Source organism: Crocodylus siamensis, chromosome 3, assembly GCF_052110815.1.
Source record: "Crocodylus siamensis isolate JL-2025a chromosome 3, ASM5211081v1, whole genome shotgun sequence".
NCBI classification, from domain to species: Eukaryota; Metazoa; Chordata; order Crocodylia; family Crocodylidae; genus Crocodylus; species Crocodylus siamensis.
This window is the reverse complement of record NC_143397.1, coordinates 81131360-81149693: the sequence shown is the minus strand read 5'-3', so window position 1 is coordinate 81149693 and position 18334 is coordinate 81131360. Positions and strand designations below refer to the sequence as shown.

The following is an 18334-nucleotide window of genomic DNA, read 5'->3' as shown; positions in this document are numbered from 1 at the left end:
TAGTTAAGTTAATTATTTGGTCTAGATGCTGTAATGTGGAGAACACATTTATTTCCCAAGTGATGGTGTGTATGTGTTTGTGTGGAACTGCCCTGTCATGTTTGTTTTAATTGCTACATCAAGTTTAATGGAAGAAAGATTGTTTATTTTGGATAACTGTCATATATAGGAAAAATGTGATATTCTTTGTACCCTGGTTTGAGATGCAGGGATATTAAGGTGTCCTGTTTGTGTGTAGAAAATATTATGCTTTAAATATAAATAGGTATTGATTAAATACTTGGTATGTATTGGGTAACTTAAAGCTCCCAACATCTCTTCATTATGCTTCTATATGCACTGAACTTCCATTCCTGTCTCAAACTATGATCTGATTTCTGGACTATGACCAGGCTTCTGGGGGCAAAAAAACCCTAAGAATGTATGTGAGGGATGAAGTTTTATTTCTCTTTTAAATGTTTTAAATAGCAATAAACAAGAGAATGTTAAAAAATTATCATTGTAAACATTTTTTTCTTCAACAAGATTTACCTCCCCTTGTTCTTTTACATTTGGCCAGTAGGACATTCTTGTTGCAGTGTGTCTTGGCCCCAGGTGTATAGTGTCCATTGTAAAATAGCACATATTAAAGAGAGCTTCTAAAAATGTGTCTTTGTCAATAAAGGAAGGATGTCATTCAAGTATTTACTCAGAATGATAGTGTGGTCTGTTGCTTCACGGACAAAATGCTATTAAGTCCTATGGCTAAGAAGATAAGATTGCAGATTGGAATACTTATTCTGGTTGACTTAATGCTTTCATAGTTTCTCTTATAGGCTTAATGCCAACTTTGTCCCATAGTGAATAATATGGTTTCTATAAATGATATTTCTTCTTCTCTTTTTATACTACATTCAGTATAGTTTATTATAACAGCTCACCACAGTGCTATAGCCAAGATGATCTTGACACTTTGTAAACTTTCCTTTGCAAAAAGTCACTATAAAAATTCTTTTTAAGAAACAGTCAAACATGAAAGTTTCTTCCTAAACTAAATTTAATTTATAACGGTTTGGCTGGCTTATTTGGAAAGTTGACATTTAAATGGAGTATTGTATCAACTGATGTAAAAACAGCATTGTTTTGGGGGTTTTTTCACTAGTGCTACATATTTAACATATTAAGACCCTAGTTCTACAAACAGTTCTGCATGTTCATCTCTGCTCCTGTGTAGACTTCCACTGAAATCAGCTAGGTGAAACTGGCTCAGAGGTCTGCTTGTATGGGATTCAAGTTTGGGATAAAGGGCTAAGCAGTTTTGTAATTCTGAACTGTTGTTTAAATCTCATCACTCTGTGTACCCTAGACCAAGGGCCAACAACCTGGAAATTGTTGCCTGAACCTGGCTTGTGGAAGTGGGGATTTTGGCAGTAGAGGGGCTTTTCCTGTTGTGCTGTGTCACAACCCAGCCAAGTGCTTCACCTGAGCCATACTGAGGCAGGGTAGCGGGGGGGAGGGGCAGCAGTGGCCAGGTCCTGGTGCCAGTCCACCTTCAGCCTGAGCTGGATCATTCCAGCCTGTTGTCTAGGACAGGTTCTGAAAATGTTTTATGACAATCCCCAATACTCTATGCTGAAATGTCATCTGATAAAAATGTACATAAATTCAAATTTTGGGCAGCCATCCCTATCATTGTGGATTGTAGGATTGTCTTCTATAACCTATCCATGTTGAAGAAAGTTATGGGTAGTTTGCAGGCTCGTTTCCTTATATGTATATACAAGGCACTGAAATAACACTGACAACTTAGTGTTCTATGTGCATATGTTTTTAGGGGCATACTTCTTTGTCCTCCTATTTTCCATATTGAAAGGATTCTGGTGTACTTCCAAAAGAGGCCAAAACCGGTTAAAGGCCTGATGGGATAATAAAGTTTGAAGACTTTTTTCCCACCCTATGTCCTTAAAATTTTAACTTTTATAAGTAACTGTGCTATAATACAATTACAGAGTTTTCTGTGGGATGACCATACAGGCTGTAGCAGGCCAGAATGGCAAACAAAAATGTTCATTTTGCAGAGCTGATACAGCGTTGTTTCTTGAGGGCCTGTCTCTCTCATCTCTGTTTATAAGGTGTCTAGGGTGAAAAGTCCTTGTACAAGTTTCTCCTTATGCAGTTAATTCTCTGGTTGCCTCCTGCTTTAGCTGAAGGAATAATAGGTTACTGTCATGTGCTAGTTTAATAGGGGTAATTTTTTCCAAATACATAGAGAGTCTGGAAGCCACTAGAGGATAGCATATATGTTGTTTTATTCCTGAAAGGGTTAAAAAATCCTACTGCTAAAATTTACCAAACACATACAGTTTCAGCAGCCTCCACCTCCTCCATTTATATGAATTGTCTGTAAAGTGAGTTGTGTCCTTTCACCTCATGGCAGTTTCCTGTTCTTCTGATCCACCTAGTGGCTTTGCCCTTCTTTTGCTTCCTTTATCACTGTCCTTTCTAGATATTTTTCTAATAGCTCAGGTCTCCTGGTTGGCTGCCTCTTGCCAAAACAGCAGCTGACAGCTTGAGCTCTATCCTGCTACAAACAGCTGTGAGACAGCTGCAGAAGGAAGGGCTGGAGCTGGCTGCTGTAAGCAAAAAAGGAACTGATGGGCTTCATAAGGAAGAGTACCTCTAATAGGAACATAGCTGTCTCTTGCTGTTACTCAGCAGCCCTGGTGGGCTTTAAATTTTTGATTGTTCTGGCCAAACTGACAACTGTGCCTTTTGCTTTTTGTTTATTCTGGATCATCCCTAAAAGAGTTTAGAGTAGCTCAGACTGTAGGCCTTTCCTTGCCATAGAATATGTATATTCCTATAACCAGGAAGGGGCAGAAGGTAATAAATTGCAATTGAGTTGCCACACTTTTTATATCCCCTACCCAAAGCAGAGGGCTAATTCTGAAGCTAGCAGGAAGGATTTGGAGGTGGGCGGACAAGTAGGAAAGTATGCGCCAGGAATCTGCCAGATCTCAATTTAGACCCTTTCCTTTTCATTCTCTAGAAAAGAACTTTTGACTAAAGTTAGCTATTCTACTGTTCTCATCATCTCATTTCAGGACCTTATTTCCTCCCCTACTTCCAAGGATGCTCATTAGAGTTTCTCTTAGCTGCTTCCACAGTTATTTTTTGCATTTTTCAGATATCCGTTTTCTTTTTTTTCCTCTACTACTTAATCCTTTTATCTTATGAACTCTCTCTTCCAGTTTGTCAAAGGTGTATCTCAAGGATGAAGTCAACAAAAGTATAGGTTTCCAAGATCTTGCCCTAAATTTTTTGTAGTAGGCATATTCAATTTTTGTTTGCATTTTCTACATAATGACTTCAAACTGGATTCTTTTTCAAGGTCATTTCATTTCTGGCTGCGGTACTGCACAAAAAGGGGACACGCAAGGATATCGAAAACAACAGGCCGGAGTTTTTACTGAGGACTGTAAAAAAAGAGCCGAAATGTGTCCCTAAAAAGGTACAGCTTATAGTTGAAATTTTGATTTTGATTTTTAAAAGAAACAACAAACTTTTATTTTTAAATAAACACTTGCCATTGTGACAAATGTTTGAATGTTTAGTTTCTATGCTCGGCTACCTAGTTTAGACATGAAAATACAGAAGTTCATGGATTTATGATGATGAAAATTGGCCTTCAGATTTTTTAACCGAGACAATAGTATGTAGACTTAACAATCACTTGACTAAAGTGTGTGGTGTGGAAATTCACAACAGGGAGGATGAAGCTGAAGGCAGGAGTAGGCTGTAAAGCCTTTGTCAAGCAAATGGAAACTAGTGATACATGTTTATGCTTTAATATGTGGTATCTTGCATACAGGATTTCATTAAAAGTAGTGTAATAGAAAGGCAAACACTTTTGCTTGTGCTGCCTTGAGTCTTTTCTTGTAATACAGCCTTCTGCACTGAATAACTTTGATCCCAGAGTTTTCTATGGGACCCTACCTATTATTTATAATGCAAATGAAGTTTTATATTTTGCAGAACCTGAATGTAACTCCATAGGACAAATAAAAGGTGCATCTTTTGGATATGGCTTTTCCTTATATGAATTTCAGATGAGGAATGTTTTAGAGATTCACAGAAAAAGATTGCAGTCATTTTTACAAGAGGCAAGAGTTGGGTAAACTAAACCTATGATGATATGATCTATTCCTCCTGTGTTAAATATACAAAATTGATAGATCTGATGGATCAGGGTGACATCACTTCAAGCTAAAATATTTGTATGATTCAGCATGTAGAATACTAGATGGGCAGTGACTTCGGACAAAGCTACATGTCTGCAGGATATCAAATATGAAGTAATGTTAGGATATTGATGTTATATGCAGGTTCATTTAAAAAATGTGACTTACTTCCAGGTCATTTTTGATCTCCCAATGCAGGGCTTGTGTGACTTTTTTTCTAAATTTCATTGGCTGCTTTCAACTTGATTGGGCTTGCGTGAGTTGCATGGAACATTTGAAACTTTTTCTTTAACAAAAAAGCCCAAAACCAACAAACAACAACAAAAAGTCATGATGACTTCTTGAAATTTTATTCTGCCTTTTAAAAATGTTTAGTGGCTGAATTGTGGATCCCACTCCCCCTCTGGAGTAAATTAAGTGCATCCTAATATGATGAACTTTATGGGTCCCTTACCGGCAAGTTTGCAATACAGTCTCACATAATTTTAAAGTAATTGTATACTGTGTATGGAGTATTAGAAGTGGGGGAGAGGGAGAAAAGTTGTATACTTTTAGTTTCATGGTTTAATGAGTTAGTAGAGTATAATGCATCTATACAGAGGTTTTTACATATGCATAACTGTCTTATACCCTGTGAGCGATCTAGATGAGGAGCTGTTTAAAAAAAATTGCCTTTTTAGGGTTATTTTATATCACGTTTTTCTTTTTTGATCCAGAAACATGATTTTTAGGTAACATACAATATTTATATCCAGTTTCTGAAAGCATATATTGCTTCCTGGCCTTTTGGAAAAGATCAAGTTTAGACAAGGAAGAGTTGAAACTTGCTGCTGAGGTCCAGTTCTTTAAAAATGATTAGGAAATGGTGGCAAATGTATCGAGGGTAAGCAAGATGTAAGTAGCTGTCTGTGACAGAGGGCAAGCTTGGGGCCAGGTCTCATGCCGAACCACCCACCTGTCTCTATGGGACAGTCTGCCCCGTCTCACCTGCCACAACTTTGCTGTTCTCAAACTGGTGGTATATGCAGGAGACTACCCATTACATGCCCCGATGCCAGGGGGTGCCCTCTGCAGCTCTAAACCTCCCCTACACTGCAGCCTATGCCTCACAGTTGGCATGCATGGAGCCAGGCCAAACTTAGCCCTCTCTATCAGGCCTCTTTCACACACATTCACACCACCCTCCTCATACTAGGGTCTCTCACACTCCATCCCCTCTCTCACAGGGTCTCTGTCTCGCATTGGCAACTTGTTCCATCTTGCTTCCTCTTGGAGCGACTTCCGTAGGCCATAGGCTTTATCCAGGTCACGCCTTGGGTGGCAGGCATATAGTCTCTTGGGCCACTCCTGTAACCCTCACCGGGTAGTGGCCAGCCAAGTTCCTGACCTGGGCCAAGCTTGTCCTGGCCCATCCTGGGGCAACTTTTACATAAACATACACGGACACACACTGGGGCCCCGGCCCCATGCAGTGGAGCCTAGTGTACCTAGTGTTATGGAGGCTAGGGGTTAAGGCACCCTGACCCGCCTTTCACCAGGGTGGTAACTGGCCTAGCATTTCCTGGTGGCTCCCACACCATCAGGCCACCCATCCCCGGCAGGGTGCAGTTTTAGGTTATGCCCAGAACTAGGAACCTCCAAACCATCCCCATAAGCTCCTGCCCTTACCACCAAGATGTTTCATACAGCCTTTCAGCCAGGCAATGTTTCTATCTGGGCTGCTAGCAGCAAAGTGTTTATACAGGCAGCCAGTGTTTTAAAATGGGTGCCGCAATCACGCATCTGCTGACTGTTTGACTCGGCCCTTAAAGTGGCACTGCCACACTGTCCATTTTTCTTTTGGACACTCTAAAAAGTGATGTGGTCTTGCTTGAAGTACAATTTTTTTGCAAAACATACTCATGGTTTTTTTGGAGTTTCAGTACTTTATCTGTGAGTTGGTCCTTACCATCCTTTGATCATGTGCAATGGGTTTAATGAGAATACTTAAATTTATATAGTTTTTAATATGTAGGCCTAAATGTATTTCAGAAATGGGAGTAGCGATTAGCCACTAGATGAAGAAATTGAGATACTAAAGTCAAATCCAGTTTTTCAAGGCATCTCAACCAGGAACCTAGTTCTAGTTCTGTGCCCATTCAGGTAGCCCATAATGATTACTGATATGCTTCTTGTAATGGGTACTAATACTAAACACACAAGAATGTAGAGTTTTTAAAGGCAGCAGTGTTGTGCAGCAGGAAGATTAAACTAACTCTAGTTGCCCTGTGCCCTCCTGCCATTTTGTTTGTGGGCAGACTGAGAAAACTTAACGAGTATTAGGGCTGTGTGAAATTTTGCTGGTTGTTTTGTTTTAACACTGTTTCGACTCCTTTCAAGCTCGAAACGGTGAAATCGATATGAAACAAAGGGCTTTAAAAGCAGCCTCGAAACAAAATGAGGCTAGTCGAAATGTTTCAAAGCAGCCAGGTGGTGGGAGACAGGGGAGAACCAGGGCTGCGTTCCCAGCGGCTCTGCAGCCCCATGTGGCTCAGCCAGAAACGCAGCCCTGGCTCTCCCTGCCTCCTGCTGCTGGGCTCCAGGAAGCCAATGGCAGTGCAGGGGAAGGCACTCGGCGCTGAGATCGGGCTGGGGAAAGCAACTGAGCCTGATCGCTCGGTTCCCCTCTCTAGCCCTACAGTCGGGCTGGGGAAGGCAACTCAGCTCAGCTGGGCTGAGTTCCTTTCCCCAGCCTGATTTGTAGCACTGGGGAGGGAAGCTAGGTGATCGGGCTCAGTTCCCTTCCCCAGTCCAATGAATCCCAGCGCTGGGGAGGGGAACTGAGCGGTCGGGCTCAGTCCCCTTCCCCAGTCCGAGGCAGGAGCCCCGTCTTCCCTCCCTCATCTGGCAGGCAGATTGGGGGCCTGCAACCCCAGGAAGACTGGCATAGCCCTCCCAGGGTTGCGAGTCCCCAGTCTGCCTGCCAGATAAGAGAGGCTTTTTCAGACTTCCCCATTATAGCCTATGGGTGAACCTTCTAAGCAGCATCAAAACAACATCAGTGTTTCAACAAAACGGAACAGCAGTTTTGAATCGAAACGAAATTCAAAACAAAACGCTGTTCTGTCAAAACCTCAAAATGCAAGTCGAAACGGAATAGTGCTGTTTGCACAGCCCTACTGAGCATACTGAGAGATGTGCATGTGGGTCCCTTGGCTGTACAATGTCAGCATTGCAAGCTCTCTGCTTGTCAAGGGCTTAGTGTTTCAATGTCTGTTCAGTGTCTTACTGGTAGAAAATGTTACCAGAGACTAACCTGGGAGACTTATCTCCTATCATACGAACACAGCCAGTGTGTTCAAAGCTAGTTCTTCCAAGTATCATCAATATCCTAATGAGATAATTACTTAGCAAGTGTGTATATTTTTTGATGTTTCCATCATTTCATAAGAAGGATGGCTGTATGCTAGTATGATGTGCATGAAGATGAGTCAAAAGACCTGATTCTGTTAAAACGTCTGCTAGCTTTGTGAATTTGCTTAGATTTCTTTTGTCCCAGATTTCCCCATATATAAGACATGTTAAAAATTCTTGCTATGATTTCTGTGGAAGTGCAAAATGGTGGTGTTTTTCCCCATTGTGTTGTCAATTTTTTTCTAAAATATTTGAGTTTCATAATCTCCATGTCTGTGCTGAAATAGATTTCACGTTATGTATAAATTTTTTTAATAGTAAAACTTGAGTTATTGCTGTTATTGATTGGAAAAAATATTTCTGTTGGAAGCACCTTACTATATGGGTTCTTTGAAAACAGTGGCTCTAAATCTTTTTAGACTCCAGGCACCTTTTGGAAAATGCCAAATCTTCGTTTTCACTTGTTTAACTACAGAAAAATAGAGCAATTTCTGTGTTACAAAGAACTCGGACTGTAACAGCACAGAATGGTTTTAATGCTACATATTCCTGTATGAAACATTTGGGTTTATCCTCTGAATCATGTTTGTGTACCTAATGTTCAGAACCCTTGAAAGGATGGATCTTGAGGCACCTCAGGGTGTTGTGGAACTGTGGTTGAGAACTGCTGCTCAAAAAGAGGCTTATGTTCAAGTTTTGCTGTCTACAATTCAGAAAACAGTTCTTTTCCTAGAACTACATGCAAATAGGAAATGCTTTGTTCATGTAAAAGAACAAGATCATATTTTTGTCAGTAAAATACAGCTCAGTATTCTGATTTCTCCGTGACAGTTCTTGATAAAATATATTTGGCATGGGTTCTGCAGTAATATCACAACACTATTTATTTTTAGACTTTCCTGATTGTGGCACCACTTTCTGTGCTGTATAACTGGAGGGATGAATTGGACACATGGGGTTATTTCAGGATTGGTGTTTTACATGGCAGTCAAAAGGACAGTGAACTGACTCGTATTAAACAGGGGAAGTGTGAAGTTGTACTTACAACATATGAAACGCTTCGTCTCTGTTTGGATGAACTTAACAGGTAACCAGTCTCTTATTTATTTTATTTTATTTTCTAAGCATCGTTTGTTGAAAGGGAGGGGAGATTGTATACCCATAACTAATGAATTTGCCAGACGGCATTGCTGTAAGGAATTGCTTCTGAAAAAGTAGTTATTAGAACAAGAGTGTCAAACTCATTTTGCCCTGGGCTAGATCTGGACTCAGCTCTTGCGACAGGGAGGTGTTATTAACCCTTGCAGGTCACTTAATACTGCTTCACTCACGCTTGTTTTTAATACAACCTTTGTAGACTGTGTCTCTCTCTTGCATGGCTAAATTAATGCCCGCTGTTAGTGGGATGCGCATTAACACAGAGACTGTCTTGCGTGCAACTAGTCTTCCATCTGTGATGTCACAGGTTGCCTTGGCTCATTTTCATGATCATACAGTATTTCCATAGCGATTTTTTTCTACAGTTTTTCTTCAAACTTATGAGGAATGGGATGTATTGTAATGTGTTCCTTAATAACTTGAAGACTTGATAAGAATTGAGGTCAGATGTGAAATTCCTGCTTTCCAGTTTCTCTGCTGTAGTTTCAGGGAATTTTTCAGTAAAACAGTTCAGCACCAGGCATGTAAGTACTATAAACGTTTATCATGCAAAATTGTCCTTAGCACCAGATTAATGCTTTCAGACTTTGGAAGGTTTTCTTTTCACACAACAGATTTGGTTTTATTATTGCAAAGTTGCTTTACAAAAGGAAGCTGTATACCTACAATGAGAGAAGCTTGAAATATACTCAGTTTTTAAAAAAATTAATTTAAATTTCTAACACTATTTCCCTGTCCTTTTTGCAGCCCATATGGGTCTAAATCTATATTATTCATTCTTTTTGCATGAACAGTTTGAATATAGTAAACCTAATTATATGCATCATGGTGTGAAATATATCAGCTGAAAAACAGATTAGACAATTTGGTTTAAGTTATGATATCAAAGCATTTGTAAAAATTAATTCTTTGAAATCTTTTTCAAGTCAATAGCATTGTTATCACTCACTCTTTGTTTAAAAATATGCAGAAGAGTGGCTAGTTCTTAGTACTGCATATTAGTGGAATGATGGAAGCATCATGTAAGACTATTTCTTGTTGATCCACAGTGTAGAGTGGTCTGCTGTCATTGTAGATGAAGCACATAGAATCAAGAATCCAAAGGCTCAAATAACTAAAACTATGAAAGGCTTAAAATGCATTGTCCGCATAGGTCTTACTGGAACCATTCTTCAGAACAACATGAAAGAACTTTGGTGTGTCATGGACTGGTAAATAAAACATTTAATTTATTTATTGGGATTGAAGATTTACATCTGTTAACCTGAAACATGGTATGGTGGGCGTAGTTTGGGGCTCAGCGGCATCTAGAAAATGTCCCAGCAAAAATCCTAATATTCTTTCCTTGTGTACATTGGAGGGTCATTTAGGGTACATCCTGAGATGCTTGGTATTTCCTTTCCTGATTTAGTCCTGGTTTGCACTTGTTTAGTAAACATAGTCTTCCATGTTTTCTTGCTCTTTTGGAAAGCTATAAAGCAAGTGATTGGCTCTTTCCTTTTTCTTTTTTACCCCTCTGCACTCATCTATTTCCATCCTCCACACATCAGCAAAGTATAGAGTGACTGGTGGCCCTGCTCCCAGCTCTCACATTGGGGCAGCTGGTAAATTACAGATGCTTAATGGTGATAATTCATTTATATTCCAGCACTACTCCAGAAGCACTAGGTTTTGTGCAGATATAGCAAGCAACAGTTTCTGCTGTTAAGAACTTTGGAGGGAAGAGAGGCTAGATGAGAGAATGGGATACAGATTAAAACAAAATAGTCTTTCCTGTGAATACTTTGCTAAGAATAAATTTTAAATATAGAAGAAGATGCAAGATCTGGAAGGAGAGTGGCTAATGCAAAGCTTAATGTAGCATGTAAGCAATTAAAACTCTAAGACTGTTAAAATCTATGAGTGAATATTACGTAGAAAATGCATTAATGAGTTTCTCATACTTTAATGACTTCTACTGTAGATTTAATTCTATCCTATCTATGATCTGATTTAATAAAACTGTAAGAGCCCAAGTCAGATTTTTTTCAAACCTTGATGCCTAAGCCCCTTATATATAGTCTCTGGGAGTTTTTATAAATGTCCTCAGGATAGGATGCGGAGCGCATTTTAATTAGAGCGGCTCCAAGAGCTACTCTAATTAAAGTGCCTGGAACATTACATGTATCAGTGTTCCCGTGCTGAAAAATGGCAGTGGGTGTGCCTTAACTAGTTTAGTTAACTTAGTTAAAGTATCCCCTGCCATTTTTCAGAGTGGGGACGCTGATGCATGTGATGCTGGAGTCTCCTGGAGCATGGCAGTTACCATGCTCCAGCAGATTTGATTAATCGAGTCTGCTCTGATGCTCTGTAATTACAGTGCATCAGAGCAGCCTCCCTGCATGTGTATACATGGCCCTAATTAATAATTGTCTGATTCTTCAGAGATCCTGAGCACCTGTAACTCCTGTTTGCTTGGCAATGATTCCCTGAAGATTGTCCCTTTTATTTGGTGCCTAAATTGAAGATCATGGTATTTTCATCTGAGTGCTTAATATTTGCTAATAGAATAAGAAACATTTATAATCATGTGCATGTTTCTTAAAATAACTAATGCCGAAGCATTGAATAACAGTTCTTGCTATTAGCCAGGAGCTTGTCAATGGAGAAATCTGTTTTGCTCGGAGTTCAGCAAATGTCTGCTGATTTGTGTTTGTTTTGCTTTGTTTTTTAGGGCTATACCAGGACTTTTGGGTAGCAAAGTATATTTCAAGAAGAAATTTTCTGATCCAGTGGAGCACGGCCAGAGGCATACTGCAACTAAAAGAGAGCTAGCAACAGGTCGGAAGGCCATGCAGAAGCTAGCAGGAAAAATGTCTGGCTGGTTCCTGAGACGTACTAAGGCTCTTATTAGTGATCAGTTACCAAAAAAGGAAGACAGAGTGAGCCATTCTAACAATAATGAATATGTGCCATAGTTTGTTCTTTCTGACTTTTCTGTACAGTATGTTTAACAGTTTATAGTTCTGTTTATGGTTCAGATGTGAGATTTGTCAAAGAGTTCTTAAGTCCAGGGTTACAAGCAAGAATGCTTGGATAGTAGCATACTTTGTTCAAATAATTACTTGTGCTTGCATGTTCAAATGGAGTTAATCAGGCATGGAAATGCCCAGTTAGACCTCTGAGCAGCGATTCACATATATGAGATACTCAGTTTATTTTTACATTTGTAATTGTGTGCCAAATCCAAAAATTTTTTCAGGAAACCGTGCTCTCTTGAAAGACCGTGTATGACTTCTGAACTTAGTCTGATGGCATATAAATTAAGACTTCTTAAAAGCAATTTAGTCTAATTCTTACCTTCCATTTAAAAGAACACTTTATTTCTTTAAAAACCTTGTTACCATAGGCTTTTAATCCTGTTTATATGGTGCCATTATAAACTTCAAGTAAAGAGTTTATTCATCTTAATCGTTTTAATTTAGGATGTGTTGTTGAATATGATGATATCCCTACCAGGCAAGCAGAAATACATTTATTAAGTGCACACATTTTTTTGCAGCTGTTCCCCCCCCCTCCAATTTTGTATTTGTGCTTCACCCAGGCCATATAATAATGTCATCTAAATTGTCTTGTAAAGAAAAGATTAACACAAATGTCAGTCACTTTCTTTTCGAAGTCTAGCAGGTTTTATTCTTCTCATTCTCTTGTTAATGTGAGTATATGTTCAAGTTACTGTTGCATTATGATAGCACAGCATGGTGCTGCTGCTGCGTGGGTGGCCTAGGTTGAGGAATGATCTTGGGATTTCTGTCTCCTGCTGGTTAAGACTAAAGATGTCATGGAGATGCCACCCATGGTCTCTGAGGGGAGGGATAAGAGTTTTGGCCATATCACTATAGAGATCCTTTCCTTCTCATTTCTTTGATTTACAGTGTCAGTGGCCACCTTAAATTTAACTCTCTTTTCATCCCTGCTGCCTGCAGTACTGAACAACAACAGTTAGTGCCAAAGAAGGAATAAACAATCAGTTTATTATGCTTTTGGACTAGGCTGATAGAAATCCTTGTTGTTATGATTAGGCTCTTTAGTTGCCCTCATGCCCCCTCCTGTCCCCTGGCTTTCTGCTGTCTTCCCCAGAAAAAGGCTACAGAAAACTTAGTAGAAATACAACAGTAAAATGATTGTTATAGTTTATGAATTCTCTTAGGAATAATGGCAAACTTAAAATTGAGATACAAATGACTATAGTTACTCACTAACCACTTTTTCACACTTGTATCAGAGCATAAGAATCCAGGGTTTGAAATGTAGGTATTTGGGTAGTAACACAGCATAAATTTTTTTTTTTTCCTTTTTACTCCTAGTGTTTGAATATTTTGTTTTATATTTTTTATTTTTGGTGTTGCTTCTGCATGTTTCATGTAATTGTATTTTGGGATTATGTTTTGGCAGATAGTGTACTGTTCCCTGACAGAATTTCAGAAAGCAGTGTATCAGGCTGTATTGGAAACAGAAGAAGTAAACTTAATACTACGAGCGTGGGCACCCTGCAGTTGCAATAGTGGCCGTAAAAGAAAGAATTGCTGTTACAAAGTAAGAACTTTTTTAGTGACCTAGGTTTCAGGATTTGTAGTAATTTGTGTCATTCCCAGTGCGGATTTACTTCAGAGTGACTGTTGCTGCCCATTTTGCAGGTCTTGAACCCTGTAGGTCCCCATCAGAAATGGAGCATCTGTAGATCTACTTTTTTCCCTCCCCTTACCCACCTACAGGTCATAGCTGATCTTTGCTTGCAGATTTATTTTTTTTTCAGCAATTCCTGATAGAATAGAAGCCCCCCCCACGCCATACATATTTAATTATCGGGGAGGAAGGAGGAATTTGCGTTACTTGTCATGGCAATTTAACCCATTGGTGAGCGCACAAGATTTAAGTTGTTAAATTCCTCTACTGGACCTTGGCTCTTTAGTTCAGCCAGAGTACAGTTTCCAAGGTGCATTATGCAGAGTTGATAAAGTAGGGCTATCAGATCATACTTTCAGCCCTGGAGGTTCTTGGTTCACTTCTTGATGTATTGGCCAACAGTAGTTGTCACATTAATGAGGGCTTTAACTGGGGTTTGAACTTTCTGGCCAGCACACTAGGAGCTAAACAGGTGACCTCCAGGTCTAAAAGCACAAGCTTCTTACAGTTTGACCTAAAGATCCCCAAACCCCTATAGTTGAGGGCTGATTCCCTCAACTATAGGTGGATTGGGCACAAAGGATTTGTAGTGCCATTGTAGTTGCCATTAAAAAATATACTTGATGATAGTTTTGATGCCTTGGAGTCTGCAATTAGAATAAGAAATATCAGTGTTCCAGAGATTATGTTTTCTAGTAAAACTCATTTTGTTCATCTGTGTGAACAGGTGCCTACCACCATCAGCTCTCAGTTCTGATTGGGTCTTTGAGGCACTGCTTTTATAAATATAAATAATTAATAACAGCCTTCTGTAACAAGTACACTACCTACAAAAACTACTGGGTAAGGAAAACTAGTTTTGAGAACTACAAAATTCAATTTGAAGAAAAGAACAAAGAAAAGTTATATTCTTTATACAGAAAAAACGATGAAATTACTATGTAACACACAGATGAAATTGCAGATCTAGTATCTATCAATAAATGGAATTGAATAACACTTGTAAGTGGAATAAAAATATCAAGCTATATAGGACGTTCCTTACATACTTAACATGAAGACATAAATGAAAATGCATATACTAACTCCATCTATTTTTTATCTCATGTTATTGATGCTGCAGTAGAAATACATATTTTGTAGATGTTTCAAATTACTTTGATTATGATACTTGTGTGCTTGTAAAATATCTTTAGTATCTCGAAACTTGAGCCATATTAACAGTTGTTGGGTAGGGCATTACTCAGATGGCTATGATGCTAATTCAAATTGAAATTGATTGTAACATTTCTACATTTCACTTGTTAGGCTCTGCTTTGTTTTGGGATGTTTATATTTTTCTAATGTGCTGGTACTTCTAAAAAAAAAAAAAAAAAAAATTCTCTTGTGGCATTTTTTACAGACAAATTCCCATGGTGAAACTATGAAGGCACTTTATTTCAGTTACCTGACAATCCTTCGAAAGGTTGCTAATCATGCTGCCCTGTTACAGACAGAAAACACCAGTAAACAGCAGGTTGGTTTCTGAATGTGCCAAAAGAACAAAGCTATGGAAAAAGTGTAGAAGGAAACCAGTTTAGTAAAATGTCTTACTATAGTAGCTACCGTTAATTGTGACTAGCCTCTACTCTTTTATCTTTATTTTAGCCTCATATTCTTGTTGCCTTGTAACTGTTCTGCTCAGCAAGCTTTTATTAAAGTGCTTTGTTTAGTTGCTTAGTCTGATCCTGCTCCCATACAGTTCTGTGGTAAAACACACACTGACTTCAATAGCACAGAATGGGGCCCTTTTTCAGTGACTTTCAATAGTGACTAGAGACATCACACAGCAACACTTTTTATTAGTGATGAAGAACTTTTAAAAAATGAATTCTGATGACACAGGGAAACTGTATTGAAGTAAGTAAGTACTTTCATTATTATAGCTAATAATAATGTAGGTAGTTGCTAGTAATTTGGTTTTGTGAAAAGAATTTAACAAGGGTGGGTCTCCCTTTGTTGAGGGAGGGAAAAAAACCCAAGAAGCTGGTGTTGGCATACACAACCATTTTCTTGAATTCACTTTATTTCCTCTGACTGAAGGCAGTGGTATACATAGAACCAGTTTTAAAAAATGATGCAAAAATTATCATTAAAATCTTGAATGAATAAATGATCTGGGTGTGTTAATTACCTCTGATATACTTCTTAAGGAATACTTCACCTTCACTACCCACAACTGATAGTATAATTCATTTATTATTATTAGTGTCCTAATCTCTTTGTACTTCCCCATGTATCCTGCATTTTGTATCTTTTACTTTTATAATTCCTTTTGGACAGGATGTTTGTTTAGACTTACTCCAACCATATGGTGTGCAAATAATAAGCCTTAAAAAATTGAGCTGAGGTGCTGTCAGTAGTCCTATTATCTTCTGAGCCTTCCCAAAATCTTGAGATAATGGACCTTTTCCATCAGGGAACCAGAACTTTGCAGTGCTGCCTCTTTTTTTTTACATAATGCCAATGTCCATTGTAGGTATTTTTTCAGAATAAGGCAAAATGCTTTACTTTTGTGAAGAAAAGATGCCTAGTAATGTTCAGACAGATTCTAGTTAATACTCTCCTGATTTGCAATATGGAGGTACTTACTCCTTTTGAAAATAGCACTTGGGGTTTTAGCTGATTCTTAACAGATGATGCTGTATTAGAGCATCTCTCATGGGGTACAAATGACTTAAATATTTTCCCCTGCCAGTTTTATTTTAGTCTGTTTCAATCTTACAGACTATGATAGTACTAGAGAGAGTTTAATGGAGAAGTCTGTTTCTCTTGTTTGTGCTCATCCGTTTTCTGCTTTGCTTTTAGAAAACACATATCAAACGGGTTTGCAACCAGGTGTTTTCCAGGTTTCCTGATTTTGTTCAGTTAAGCAATGATGCAGCCTTTGAAACTATTTCTGATCCAAAATACAGTGGGAAAATGAAGGTAATGCCTATTTACTTGGAAAATCAAATCACTGTTGTATGATTTTGGGCCTCAGTAGGTGCCAATTTTCTTTCATTTATACTGTTTGTTAAACGTGATGATAATGATATTTCTACTACCAATGTGTCTATAAGCCTGAGTCATGGGCCAGGACACCACTGTGCAGGTGTGCTGCAAAAGCAGGACAGGAAGATACTGTCTATCTTAAAGAGCTTATATCCTAGGTAGAAGGCAAAGTGTAACAACAGATGGACAAGGGACCCTGGGAATCTAAAGAAATGGAGGCACCATTGTTCATTGTAATAGGTTGAAGATTCAGCACATCAGTAGCCTAACCACTAAATAGTGTTTTCAGTCCTTACAGCAAAGGATAGTTTTTTTAAAGAGACCAGTGTTGTGACGTTGTAGATATTTATGGGAGGCTTCTTCTAAGCTTTAGAAGTAGCATTGGAGAAAGGTGCCTGTTTTAAAAAAACACTTGATGTTGCGAGTTGACCTTGTAATGCTGAATGAAAGAAATTCATGGAATTTCTAGTGACAGCTTATGAATGGCCCTATTTGTTCTTATCAGATACATCTGTATTGGAGCACTTACATGAATTCAAATGACAGTCCTTCAGTGCAGTGGTTCTCGACCTTTTTAAACTCCAGGCAGCCTTCAAAAAAATGCCAACTTTTAGCTGTTACTAACTTCTTGAATACAAAAAAAAAAATAGGGCCGTTCAGCAGAAACCAAGAAAGATGGCAACAGGTCAGAATGTTTTGGGCACTTGATCCCTGTTTGAAATCTTTGGGGTTTATCTTGTGAATCATGTATAGGTGTTTGTGCATCTAAATGTGCTAATGTTGAATGACACCCTGTAGCACCTTTTAAAAGGATCTCACAGTACCCTGGCTTTAGCTGTAGAAGGAGCCAGTGGAAGGGTGCAAAAAATGGGATGATAAATTTAAATCATGGTCTAAAAAATCATGGGAGCAGCAGCATTTGGGATGGATGTGTGCAAGACTGGATTGCTTTAATTAAACGAGCCTGAAACAGAATCTCATATGTGTGGATAAGGAGAAAGGCCGTCTGAGATATTTTTAAAAAAAAAGAATCCACTAGATCTACATATCATTTACATGCCAATACCTAGGAAAGGTCCCAGCCAAAGGATGTAGACCTAAAGGTTAAATGTCACTGGGTGTGAATAACAGACAGTACGGTGTTTGATATCTAAATATGGAGAAAGCAGGTATCTCAGATGCTGTATGGATATCAGGATCTCTATTTTAGCCATACTGAATTCACCCTGATGGCTAGGCATCCATAAGGAGAGGTCATATAGATAGATGATATGTGATTTTAATTTGCACAGAAGGGGACACCTCTGGAGTAAAAATAGAACCACGAGTCATCAGCATAGAGATGACTGAAGTTTTTTTTTTTTTTCTTTAAATGTTTTTGAGGTACAGTAAGAAGTTGGAAGTAGATTAGTTGCAAGTCTCTGGGTAAAGGTAAAAGGTCCATAATGGGCACGTCTACATGTGCACTTTATTGCGCAGTAGCTTATTTTACTGTGCATTGAAGTGTCATATAAAAAAGCTGTATGATTAAAAACTGGCTACTGTGCATTTTGTCACTTAAAAACTGTGAACATGTGTCACCATGCGTTAAGGCAGCTTAATGCACATTTCTTTAGTACCTCACATTGTAGATATTAAATTTACTGCATATTAGAAAAAGCATCTTAATACATGTGTAAACATGCCCAGTGAGTGTTTGCTATAAACCACCAAAGTAGGGGGAGGAGGTGAATGAGGCTTTTTTCAAACTAACTAAAGTACGCAAATCACAAAACCTGGTGTTAATAAGGGACTTTAATTGCTGTGATGTTGTTAGGAGGAGGCAGAATTTTGATGTACCTTTTATAGACTAGCTGAATAAAAGA

General features: G+C 38.7%; 1 protein-coding gene across 5 annotated transcripts in view; it reads left to right on the top strand.

Annotated features, from left to right (window-relative positions):
• Positions 1-18334, top strand: part of ERCC6L2 (ERCC excision repair 6 like 2) — a 108887-nt gene that overhangs the window by 6327 nt on the left and 84226 nt on the right. For all 5 annotated transcript variants that reach the window (XM_090038598.1, XM_090038601.1, XM_090038599.1 and 2 more), the window contains exons 4-10: positions 3371-3490; positions 8507-8700; positions 9821-9982; positions 11485-11692; positions 13206-13346; positions 14839-14952; positions 16284-16403. In XM_090038598.1, coding sequence (XP_089894724.1) covers positions 3371-3490; positions 8507-8700; positions 9821-9982; positions 11485-11692; positions 13206-13346; positions 14839-14952; positions 16284-16403 — 1059 coding nt within the window. The remainder of the gene's footprint in view (positions 1-3370; positions 3491-8506; positions 8701-9820; positions 9983-11484; positions 11693-13205; positions 13347-14838; positions 14953-16283; positions 16404-18334) is intronic.